General features: G+C 48.6%; 1 protein-coding gene across 4 annotated transcripts in view; it reads right to left on the bottom strand.

Moving 5' to 3' along the window:
• The window catches only part of vps8 (VPS8 subunit of CORVET complex), a gene marked incomplete at its 3' end in the record, with an annotated part of 108,327 nt that overhangs the window by 79,650 nt on the left and 15,723 nt on the right, over window positions 1–12,954 (bottom strand). For all 4 annotated transcript variants that reach the window (XM_055930301.1, XM_055930302.1, XM_055930303.1 and 1 more), the window contains 1 exon segment: window positions 6,545–6,698. In XM_055930301.1, the coding sequence (XP_055786276.1) occupies window positions 6,545–6,698 (154 nt within the window).

Here is a 12,954-nt window from a genome sequence, read left to right as displayed (position 1 = left end):
AGTATAGAACAGACTGTATGGGGTCAATGTCATGTGTCACCCAGTATAGAAGAGACTGTAGGGGGTCAATGTCATGTGTCAACCAGTATAGAACAGACTGTAGGGGGTCAATGTCATGTGTCACCCAGTATAGAACAGACTGTAGGGGGTCAATGTCATGTGTTACCCAGTATAGAAGAGACTGTAGGGGGTTACCCAGTATAGAACAGACTGTAGGGGGTCAATGTCATGTGTCACCCAGTATAGAACAGACTGTAGGGGGTCAATGTCATGTGTCACCCAGTATAGAACAGACTGTAGGGTGTCAATGTCATGTGTCACCCAGTATAGAACAGACTGTAGGGGGTCAATGTCATGTGTCACCCAGTATAGAACAGACTGTAGGGGGTCATCCAGTATAGAACAGACTGTAGGGGGTCAATGTCATGTGTCACCCAGTATAGAAGAGACTGTAGGGGGTCAATGTCACGTGTCACCTAGTATAGAAGAGACTGTAGGGGGTCAATGTCACGTGTCACCCAGTATAGAACAGACTGTAGGGGGTCAATGTCATGTGTCACCCAGTATAGAACAGACTGTAGGGGGTCAATGTCATGTGTCACCCAGTATAGAACAGACTGTAGGGGGTCAATGTCATGTGTCACCCAGTATAGAACAGACTGTAGGGGGTCAATGTCATGTGTCACCCAGTATAGAACAGACTGTAGGGGGTCAATGTCATGTGTCACCCAGTATAGAACAGACTGTAGGGGGTCAATGTCATGTGTCACCCAGTATAGAAGAGACTGTAGGGGGTCAATGTCACGTGTCACCCAGTATAGAACAGACTGTAGGGGGTCAATGTCATGTGTCACCCAGTATAGAAGAGACTGTAGGGGGTCAATGTCATGTGTCACCCAGTATAGAAGAGACTGTAGGGGGTCAATGTCACGTGTCACCCAGTATAGAACAGACTGTAGGGGGTCAATGTCATGTGTCACCCAGTATAGAACAGACTGTAGGGGGTCAATGTCATGTGTCACCCAGTATAGAACAGACTGTAGGGGGTCAATGTCATGTGTCACCCAGTATAGAACAGACTGTAGGGTGTCAATGTCATGTGTCACCCAGTATAGAACAGACTGTAGGGGGTCAATGTCATGTGTCACCCAGTATAGAACAGACTGTAGGGGGTCAATGTCATGTGTCACCCAGTACAGAACAGACTGTAGGGGGTCAATGTCACGTGTCACCCAGTATAGAACAGACTGTAGGGGGTCAATGTCATGTGTCACCCAGTATAGAACAGACTGTAGGGGGTCAATGTCATGTGTCACCCAGTATAGAACAGACTGTAGGGGGTCAATGTCATGTGTCACCCAGTATAGAACAGACTGTAGGGTGTCAATGTCATGTGTCACCCAGTATAGAACAGACTGTAGGGGGTCAATGTCATGTGTCACCCAGTATAGAACAGACTGTAGGGGGTCAATGTCATGTGTCACCCAGTACAGAACAGACTGTAGGGTGTCACCCAGTATAGAACACACTGTAGGGGGTCAATGTCATGTGCCACCCAGTATAGAACAGACAGTAGGGGGTCAATGTCATGTGTCACCCAGTATAGAACAGACTGTAGGGGGTCAATGTCATGTGTCACCCAGTATAGAAGAGACTGTAGGGGGTCAATGTCATGTGTCACCCAGTATAGAACAGACTGTAGGGGGTCAATGTCATGTGTCACCCAGTATAGAACAGACTGTAGGGTGTCAATGTCATGTGTCACCCAGTATAGAACAGACTGTAGGGGGTCAATGTCATGTGTCACCCAGTATAGAACAGACTGTAGGGGGTCATCCAGTATAGAACAGGATGTAGGGGGTCAATGTCATGTGTCACCCAGTATAGAACAGACTGTAGGGGGTCAATGTCATGTGTCACCCAGTATAGAAGAGACTGTAGGGGGTCAATGTCACGTGTCACCCAGTATAGAACAGACTGTAGGGGGTCAATGTCATGTGTCACCCAGTATAGAACAGACTGTAGGGGGTCAATGTCATGTGTCACCCAGTATAGAACAGACTGTAGGGGGTCAATGTCATGTGTCACCCAGTATAGAACAGACTGTAGGGTGTCAATGTCATGTGTCACCCAGTATAGAACAGACTGTAGGGGGTCAATGTCATGTGTCACCCAGTATAGAACAGACTGTAGGGGGTCAATGTCATGTGTCACCCAGTACAGAACAGACTGTAGGGTGTCACCCAGTATAGAACACACTGTAGGGGGTCAATGTCATGTGCCACCCAGTATAGAACAGACAGTAGGGGGTCAATGTCATGTGTCACCCAGTATAGAACAGACTGTAGGGGGTCAATGTCATGTGTCACCCAGTATAGAACAGACTGTAGGGGGTCAATGTCATGTGTCACCCAGTATAGAACAGACTGTAGGGGGTCATCCAGTATAGAACAGACTGTAGGGGGTCAATGTCATGTGTCACCCAGTATAGAACAGACTGTAGGGGGTCAATGTCATGTGTCACCCAGTATAGAACAGACTGTAGGGGGTCAATGTCATGTGTCACCCAGTATAGAACAGACTGTAGGGGGTCAATGTCATGTGTCACCCAGTATAGAACAGACTGTAGGGGGTCAATGTCACGTGTCACCCAGTATAGAACAGACTGTAGGGGGTCACCCAGTATAGAACATACTGTAGGGGGTCAATGTCATGTGTCACCCAGTATAGAAGAGACTGTGGGGGGTCAATGTCATGTGTCACCCAGTATAGAAGAGACTGTAGGATGTCAATGTCATGTGTCACCCAGTATAGAACAGACTGTAGGGGGTCAATGTCATGTGTCACCCAGTATAGAACAGACTGTAGGGTGTCACCCAGTATAGAACAGACTGTAGGGGGTCAATGTCATGTGTCACCCAGTATAGAACAGACTGTAGGGTGTCACCCAGTATAGAACAGACTGTAGGGGGTCAATGTCATGTGTCACCCAGTATAGAACAGACTGTAGGGTGTCACCCAGTATAGAACAGACTGTAGGGGGTCAATGTCACGTGTCACCCAGTATAGAACAGACTGTAGGGGGTCACCCAGTATAGAACAGACTGTAGGGGGTCAATGTCATGTGTCACCCAGTATAGAACAGACTGTAGGGGGTCAATGTCATGTGTCACCCAGTATAGAAGAGACTGTAGGGGGTCAATGTCACGTGTCACCCAGTATAGAACAGACTGTAGGGGGTCACCCAGTATAGAACAGACTGTAGGGGGTCAATGTCATGTGTCACCCAGTATAGAACAGACTGTAGGGGGTCAATGTCATGTGTCACCCAGTATAGAACAGACTGTAGGGGGTCAATGTCATGTGTCACCCAGTATAGAAGAGACTGTAGGGGGTCAATGTCATGTGTCACCCAGTATAGAACAGACTGTAGGGGGTCAATGTCATGTGTCACCCAGTATAGAACAGACTGTATGGGGTCAATGTCATGTGTCACCCAGTATAGAAGAGACTGTAGGGGGTCAATGTCATGTGTCAACCAGTATAGAACAGACTGTAGGGGGTCAATGTCATGTGTCACCCAGTATAGAACAGACTGTAGGGGGTCAATGTCATGTGTTACCCAGTATAGAAGAGACTGTAGGGGGTTACCCAGTATAGAACAGACTGTAGGGGGTCAATGTCATGTGTCACCCAGTATAGAACAGACTGTAGGGGGTCAATGTCATGTGTCACCCAGTATAGAACAGACTGTAGGGTGTCAATGTCATGTGTCACCCAGTATAGAACAGACTGTAGGGGGTCAATGTCATGTGTCACCCAGTATAGAACAGACTGTAGGGGGTCATCCAGTATAGAACAGACTGTAGGGGGTCAATGTCATGTGTCACCCAGTATAGAAGAGACTGTAGGGGGTCAATGTCACGTGTCACCTAGTATAGAAGAGACTGTAGGGGGTCAATGTCACGTGTCACCCAGTATAGAACAGACTGTAGGGGGTCAATGTCATGTGTCACCCAGTATAGAACAGACTGTAGGGGGTCAATGTCATGTGTCACCCAGTATAGAACAGACTGTAGGGGGTCAATGTCATGTGTCACCCAGTATAGAACAGACTGTAGGGGGTCAATGTCATGTGTCACCCAGTATAGAACAGACTGTAGGGGGTCAATGTCATGTGTCACCCAGTATAGAACAGACTGTAGGGGGTCAATGTCATGTGTCACCCAGTATAGAAGAGACTGTAGGGGGTCAATGTCACGTGTCACCCAGTATAGAACAGACTGTAGGGGGTCAATGTCATGTGTCACCCAGTATAGAAGAGACTGTAGGGGGTCAATGTCATGTGTCACCCAGTATAGAAGAGACTGTAGGGGGTCAATGTCACGTGTCACCCAGTATAGAACAGACTGTAGGGGGTCAATGTCATGTGTCACCCAGTATAGAACAGACTGTAGGGGGTCAATGTCATGTGTCACCCAGTATAGAACAGACTGTAGGGTGTCAATGTCATGTGTCACCCAGTATAGAACAGACTGTAGGGGGTCAATGTCATGTGTCACCCAGTATAGAACAGACTGTAGGGGGTCAATGTCATGTGTCACCCAGTACAGAACAGACTGTAGGGTGTCACCCAGTATAGAACAGACTGTAGGGGGTCAATGTCATGTGCCACCCAGTATAGAACAGACTGTAGGGGGTCAATGTCATGTGTCACCCAGTATAGAACAGACTGTAGGGGGTCAATGTCATGTGTCACCCAGTATAGAACAGACTGTAGGGGGTCAATGTCATGTGTCACCCAGTATAGAACAGACTGTAGGGGGTCATCCAGTATAGAACAGACTGTAGGGGGTCAATGTCATGTGTCACCCAGTATAGAACAGACTGTAGGGGGAGAAAGACACCACACAAACTGTAGTGTTGTAGAACACACTGAAGATGAAGTGTGTGGTGTCTGGTGAGGGATGTCATTGACAGTAGGGAGCACTGTGTGACAGGGTGTAGTGTACAGGGTGTAGTGTGTAGGGTGTAGTGTACAGGGTGTAGGGTGTAGTGTACAGGGTGTAGTGTACAGGGTGTAGTGTGTAGGGTGTAGCGTGCAGGGTGTAGTGTACAGGGTGTAGTGTGCAGGGTGTAGCGTGCAGGGTGTAGCGTACAGGGTGTAGTGTGCAGGGTGTAGCGTGCAGGGTGTAGCGTACAGGGTGTAGTGTACAGGGTGTAGTGTACAGGGTGTAGTGTACAGGGTGTAGTGTGCAGGGTGTAGCGTGCAGGGTGTAGCGTACAGGGTGTAGTGTGTAGGGTGTAGCGTGCAGGGTGTAGTGTGCAGGGTGTAGTGTGTAGTGTACAGGGTATAGTGTGCAGGGTGTAGTGTACAGGGTATAGTGTGCAGGGTGTAGCGTGCAGGGTGTAGTGTACAGGGTGTAGTGTACAGGGTGTAGTGTGTAGGGTGCAGTGTACAGGACAGGATCATCAACCAGATTCAACTGCAGGCCTATTTTTTCTTCAGCGGAGGGTCAGGGGGCCGGAACATAATTACAAATCATTTGTAGATGCAAGTTGACCGCAAGAACCCAAACAGATACAACATCTGACTTAAACATAATCATTTCAAACCTTGCTTACATTTGATACCAATTGAGCAACGTTTCCAAGGGAGCTAACGTGTGGCAGGAACACCTTCCCCACACCATTACACCACCGCCACCAGCCTTTACCGTTGACCCCAGGCAGGATCACGTCTTGGCTGCTTACACCAAATCCTGACTGCCATCAGCATGACGAAACATTCATCAGACCAGGCAATGTTTTTCCACTACTTATATGTCCAGTGTTGGTGATGGCCGCCCACTGGAGCCGCTACTTCTTGTTTCTAGCTGATAGGACCCGGTGTGGTCGTCTGCTGCAGTAGCCGGTCCGTGACAAGGAGCGAGGAGCTGTGTGTTCCCAGATGCCGTTCAGATGACATTATTTGCTTGTTTGTGGGCAGCCTGTTAGTTCCCACGATTCTTACCATTCTCCTTCCACCTCTCATCAACCAGCTGTTTTCGCCCTCAGGCCTTCCACTGACTAGATGTTTTGTTGGGCACGCCATTCTCCATAAACACTAGAGAGTGTGGTGCGTGAAAAGCCCAGGAGGCTGTCAGATTCTGAGATCCTGGAACCGATGATCTTACCACGCTCCAAGTCGCTCAGGTCGTTTTGACCCTTCTAATGTTCAATCCCACAGTAACTGAATGCCTTGAAGCCTGCTTTATATAGCCACATGACTCACTGTCTGTAGGAGCAAACCATTTGTGAACAGGGTGGTGTACCTAATAAACTGGCCACTCGGTGTATCCCTCTCTCTATTACGCGTGGGCATACTAGGGAACATCTTTCCTAAATTAAAATAATTTGGAGCTGATTTGCTGGTGCTTTTACAGTTTTTATGTCCAACAATAAAATATTTTTATAAAAATAAGCAAAACTAGTAATTGTAAAACCAAATAATTGTAAAACCAAATAATTGTCACCAGTTGGGGAAAGCTGGTACAGGGTTTACCTTAGTAAGAGAGGCCATGGCCAGTAGAGAGTACTGTGTGATGGGGTGATCCTTCAGGTCCGGGGCAGTAAGAAGAGGCTCCACATTACACACCTCTCCCTTAGAGCCACTGAACAGACAACGAGACTCACATGTACGCATCCCCATCACCCTCCTACACGCACAGAGAGAGAGAGAGGAGGGAGGAGAGAAGAGGGGGGAAAGAGAGAGGGGAGGGGGGAGGGGGGAGAGAGAGAGGAGGGGGAGAGAGAGAGGAGGGGGGAGAGAGAGCGAGAGGCAGAGAGAGACAGAGAGAGAGAGGCAGAGAGAGAGAGGCAGAGAGAGAGAGGAGGGGGGAGAGAGAGTGAGAGGCAGAGAGAGGAGGGAGGAGAGAGAGACGGAGAGAGGAGGGGGGAGAGAGAGTGAGAGGCAGAGAGAGGAGGGGGGAGAGAGAGCGAGAGGCAGAGAGAGAGGAGGGAGGAGAGAGAGCGAGAGGCAGAGAGAGAGAGAGACAGAGAGAGAGGAGGGGGGAGAGAGCATGAGAGAGAGAGAGGAGAAGAGAGAGAGCAAGAGAGGGGGAGAGAAAGAGAGAGAAAGAGAAAGAGAGAGAGAGGGAGAGAGAGACAAGGGAGAGCGAGGAGGGAGGGGGAAAGAGAGGAGGGAGGAGGGGGGAGAGAGCGAGAGAGAACAAAACTAAAGATATTAAAAAAACAAGCCCCTCACAGACTAACAAAATAAACATAACATAACTCCAGTCCCAAAGTAGGATTGTGGTTCATTATAACAATATTGAAAATCCTATTTCCCCTAAAGCCCTCAGATTCTGACATACACAAATGCAGTACAGAAGAGAATGGATGAATCCCAAATGGCACCCTATGGGCCCTGGTCAGATGTAGTGCACTTTATAGGGAATAGGGTGCCATTTGGGACACAGGCTTAGAGAAGCCAGAAAACCAAAAAAGTACTTCTCCCCCTATTTCCATTAATCTGACCTGAATAAGAGAGACAGCTTTGTATAATAATGTCTAACAGAGCAGGGGTCATTCAGTCTCACTGTAATACCTCATTACACACACACACACACACACACACACACACACACACACACACACACACACACACACACACACACACACACACACACACACACACACCCTGTCTGGCTGTAATACCTCATTAAAATAATGTACTGTTAGACTGTGGTTACAGATAGTGACAGGGGTGCTTGAAGACAACGTGAGGGTCAAAATAAACCAACCACAGTCTTCAGAACGTATTCCCCATAATGTCTCCACATCCTGTTGTGTTACAGCCTGGATTCTACATGGGTTACATTTAGATGTGTTCCTCACTAGCCTACCCACAACACCCCATAATGTCTCCACATCCTGTTGTGTTACAGTCTGGATTCTACATGGGTTACATTTAGATGGTTCTCACTAGCCTACCCACAACACCCCATAATGTCTCCACATCCTGTTGTGTTACAGCCTGGATTCTACATGGGTTACATTTAGATGGTTCTCACTAGCCTACCCACAACACCCCATAATGTCTCCACATCCTGTTGTGTTACAGCCTGGATTCTACATGGGTTACATTTAGATGGTTCTCACTAGCCTACCCACAACACCCCATAATGTCTCCACATCCTGTTGTGTTACAGCCTGGATTCTACATGGGTTACATTTAGATGGTTCTCACTAGCCTACCCACAACACCCCATAATGTCTCCACATCCTGTTGTGTTACAGCCTGGATTCTACATGGGTTACATTTAGATGGTTCTCACTAGCCTACCCACAACACCCCATAATGTCTCCACATCCTGTTGTGTTACAGCCTGGATTCTACATGGGTTACATTTAGATGGTTCTCACTAGCCTACCCACAACACCCCATAATGTCTCCACATCCTGTTGTGTTACAGTCTGGATTCTACATGATTACATTTAGATGTTCCTCACTAGCCTACCCACAACACCCCATAATGTCTCCACATCCTGTTGTGTTACAGTCTGGATTCTACATGGGTTACATTTAGATGTTCCTCACTAGCCTACCCACAACACCCCATAATGTCTCCACATCCTGTTGTGTTACAGCCTGGATTCTACATGATCACATTTAGATGTTCCTCACTAGCCTACCCACAACACCCCATAATGTCAAAGTGGATTTTTTATATATTTATTTTTACGAATTAATTTAACATGAAAAGCTGCAATGTTTTGAGTCAATAAGTAATAAGTAAACACCTTTGTTATGGCAAGCCGAAACAAATAGTTAAATAAATAATAAATAGTAAATAGCACAATAGACGCTGCCTGGCTAGGAACCGGAGAGTAAAAATGTGCTTATCAAGTCCCATAATAAGTTCCTTGGACTCTGTGTGCAATAATAGTGTGTACCTCATCTCTGTACCCAACTCATACAATTATCTGTAAGGTCCCTTCAGTCCAGCAAAGAATTTCAAACACAGATTCAACCACACAGACCAGGGAGGTTTTCCAATGCCTCACAAAGAAGGGCACCTATTGGTAGATTGGTATTATAAAAAAGCAGACATTGAATATCCCTTTCAGCATGGTGAAGTAATCAATTACACTATGGATGGTTTCACTACAAAGATACAGAGATCCTTCCTAACTTAGTTGCCGGAGAGGAAGGAAACCGCTCAGGGATTTCACCATGAGGCCAATGGTTACTTTAAAATGGTTACAGAGTTTAATGACTGGGATAGGAGAAAACTGAGGATGGGTCAACACCATCGTAGTTACTCCACGATGGTGTTGGGCCTGTTACAGTCTGTTATAGTCTGGGCCTGATATAGTCTGCTATAGTCTGGGCCTGTTACAGTCTGGGCCTGCTATAGTCTGTTATAGTCTGGGCCTGCTATAGTCTGTTATAGTCTGGGCCTGCTATAGTCTGTTACAGTCTGGGCCTGCTATAGTCTGTTACAGTCTGGGCCTGCTATAGTCTGTTACAGTCTGGGCCTGCTATAGTCTGTTACAGTCTGGGCCTGCTACAGTCTGTTACAGTCTGGGCCTGCTACAGTCTGGGCCTGCTACAGTCTGGGCCTGCTACAGTCTGTTATAGTCTGGGCCTGCTATAGTCTGTTATAGTCTGGGCCTGCTATAGTCTGTTACAGTCTGGGCCTGCTACAGTCTGTTACAGTCTGGGCCTGCTACAGTCTGTTACAGTCTGGGCCTGCTACAGTCTGGGCCTGCTACAGTCTGGGCCTGCTACAGTCTGTTACAGTCTGGGCCTGCTACAGTCTGGGCCTGCTAAAGTCTGTTCTAGTCTGGGCCTGCTACAGTCTGTTCTTGTCTGGGCCTGCTATAGTCTGGGCCTGCTATAGTCTGTTCTAGTCTGGGTCTGCTACAGTCTGTTCTAGTCTGGTCCTGCTATAGTCTGGGCCTGCTATAGTCTGTTCTAGTCTGGGCCTGCTATAGTCTGTTATAGTCTGGGCCTGCTATAGTCTGTTATAGTCTGGGTCTGCTATAGTCTGGGCCTGCTACAGTCTGTTCTAGTCTGGGCCTGCTATAGTCTGTTATAGTCTGGGCCTGCTATAGCCTGTTATAGTCTGGGCCTGCTATAGTCTGTTATAGTCTGGGCCTGTTATAGTCTGGGCCTGCTATAGTCTGTTATAGTCTGGGCCTGCTACGGTCTGGGCCTGCTACAGTCTGGGCCTGCTACAGTCTGGGCCTGCTACAGTCTGGGCCTGCTACAGTCTGGGCCTGCTACAGTCTGGGCCTGCTACAGTCTGGGCCTGCTACAGTCTGGGCCTGCTACAGTCTGGGCCTGCTACAGTCTGGGCCTGCTACAGTCTGGGCCTGCTACAGTCTGGGCCTGCTACAGTCTGGGCCTGCTACAGTCTGGGCCTGCTACAGTCTGGGCCTGCTACAGTCTGGGCCTGCTACAGTCTGGGCCTGCTACAGTCTGGGCCTGCTACAGTCTGGGCCTGCTACAGTCTGGGCCTGCTACAGTCTGGGCCTGCTACAGTCTGGGCCTGCTACAGTCTGGGCCTGCTACAGTCTGGGCCTGCTACAGTCTGGGCCTGCTACAGTCTGGGCCTGCTACAGTCTGGGCCTGCTACAGTCTGTTATAGTCTGGGCCTGCTATAGTCTGTTATAGTCTGGGCCTGCTATAGTCTGTTCTAGTCTGGGCCTGCTATAGCCTGTTCTAGTCTGGGCCTGCTATAGCCTGTTACAGTCTGGGCCTGCTATAGTCTGTTCTAGTCTGGGCCTGCTATAGTCTGTTCTAGTCTGGGCCTGCTATAGCCTGGTATAGTCTGGGTCTGCTATAGTCTGTTCTAGTCTGGGCCTGCTACAGTCTGGGCCTGCTATAGTCTGTTATAGTCTGGGCCTGCTATAGTCTGTTATAGTCTGGGCCTGCTATAGTCTGTTATAGTCTGGGCCTGCTACAGTCTGTTATAGTCTGGGTCTGCTATAGTCATTTATAGTCTGGGCCAGCTATAGTCTGTTATAGTCTGGGCCTGCTATAGTCTGTTCTAGTCTGGGCCTGCTATAGCCTGTTATAGTCTGGGTCTGCTATAGTCTGTTCTAGTCTGGGCCTGCTATAGTCTGTTCTAGTCTGGGCCTGCTATAGTCTGTTCTAGTCTGAGCCTGCTATAGCCTGTTATAGTCTGGGCCTGCTACAGTCTGTTCTAGTCTGGGCCTGCTACAGTCTGTTATAGTCTGGGCCTGCTATAGTCTGTTCTAGTCTGGGCCTGCTATAGTCTGTTCTAGTCTGGGTCTGCTATAGTCTGTTATAGTCTGGGCCTGCTATAGCCTGTTATAGTCTGGGTCTGCTATAGCCTGTTATAGTCTGGGCCTGCTACAGTCTGTTACAGTATAGTCTGGGCCTGCTACAGTCTGTTATAGTCTGGGCCTGCTATAATCTGTTATAGTCTGGGCCTGCTATAGTCTGTTCTAGTCTGGGTCTGCTATAGCCTGTTATAGTCTGGGCCTGCTACAGTCTGTTACAGTATAGTCTGGGCCTGCTACAGTCTGTTATAGTCTGGGCCTGCTATAGTCTGTTATAGTCTGGGCCTGCTATAGTCTGTTCTAGTCTGGGTCTGCTATAGTCTGTTCTAGTCTGGGTCTGCTATAGTCTGTTCTAGTCTGGGCCTGTTGCAGTCTGTTCTAGTCTGGGCCTGTTGCAGTCTGTTCTAGTCTGGGCCTGCTATAGTCTGTTATAGTCTGGGCCTGCTATAGTCTGTTCTAGTCTGGGCCTGCTATAGCCTGTGATAGTCTGGGCCTGCTATAGCCTGTGATAGTCTGGGCCTGCTATAGCCTGTGATAGTCTGGGCCTGCTATAGCCTGTGATAGTCTGGGCCTGCTATAGCCTGTGATAGTCTGGGCCTGCTACAGTCTGGGCCTGCTATAGTCTGTTCTAGTCTGGGCCTGCTATGGTCTGTTATAGTCTGGGCCTGCTATAGTCTGGGTCTGCTACAGTCTGTTATAGTCTGGGCCTGCTATAGTCTGGGCCTGCTACAGTCTGTTCTAGTCTGGGCCTGCTATAGTCTGTTATAGTCTGGGTCTGCTATAGTCTGTTATAGTCTGGGCCTGCTATAGTCTGTTATAGTCTGGGCCTGCTATAGTCTGGGCTTGCTATAGTCTGTTCTAGTCTGGGCCTGCTATAGCCTGTTCTAGTCTGGGCCTGCTACAGTCTGTTCTAGTCTGGGCTTGCTATAGTCTGTTCTAGTCTGGGCCTGCTACAGTCTGTTCTAGTCTGGACCTGCTATAGTCTGGGCCTGCTATAGCCTGTTCTAGTCTGGGCCTGCTATAGTCTGTTCTAGTCTGGGCCTGCTACAGTCTGTTCTAGTCTGGGCCTGCTACAGTCTGTTCTAGTCTGGGCCTGCTACAGTCTGTTCTAGTCTGGGCCTGCTACAGTCTGTTCTAGTCTGGGCCTGCTACAGTCTGTTCTAGTCTGGGCCTGCTACAGTCTGTTCTAGTCTGGGCCTGCTACAGTCTGTTCTAGTCTGGGCCTGCTATAGTCTGTTCTAGTCTGGCCCTGCTATAGTCTGTTCTAGTCTGGGCCTGCTATAGTCTGTTCTAGTCTGGGCCTGCTACAGTCTGTTCTAGTCTGGGCCTGCTACAGTCTGTTCTAGTCTGGGCCTGCTACAGTCTGTTCTAGTCTGGGCCTGCTACAGTCTGTTCTAGTCTGGGCCTGCTACAGTCTGTTACAGTCTGGGCCTGCTACAGTCTGTTACAGTCTGGGCCTGCTATAGTCTGTTACAGTCTGGGCCTGCTACAGTCTGTTATAGTCTGGGCCTGCTACAGTCTGGGCCTGCTATAGTCTGTTATAGTCTGGGCCTGCTACAGTCTGTTACAGTCTGGGCCTGCTACAGTCTGTTACAGTCTGGGCCTGCTACAGTCTGTTCTAGTCTGGGCCTGCTACAGTCTGTTCTAGTCTGGGCCTGC

Source organism: Salvelinus fontinalis, chromosome 7 (genome assembly GCF_029448725.1).
Source record: "Salvelinus fontinalis isolate EN_2023a chromosome 7, ASM2944872v1, whole genome shotgun sequence".
Taxonomy (NCBI): domain Eukaryota; kingdom Metazoa; phylum Chordata; class Actinopteri; order Salmoniformes; family Salmonidae; genus Salvelinus; species Salvelinus fontinalis.
The sequence above is the reverse complement of the archived record's forward strand: the minus strand, read 5'-3'. Positions and strand labels throughout refer to the sequence as shown.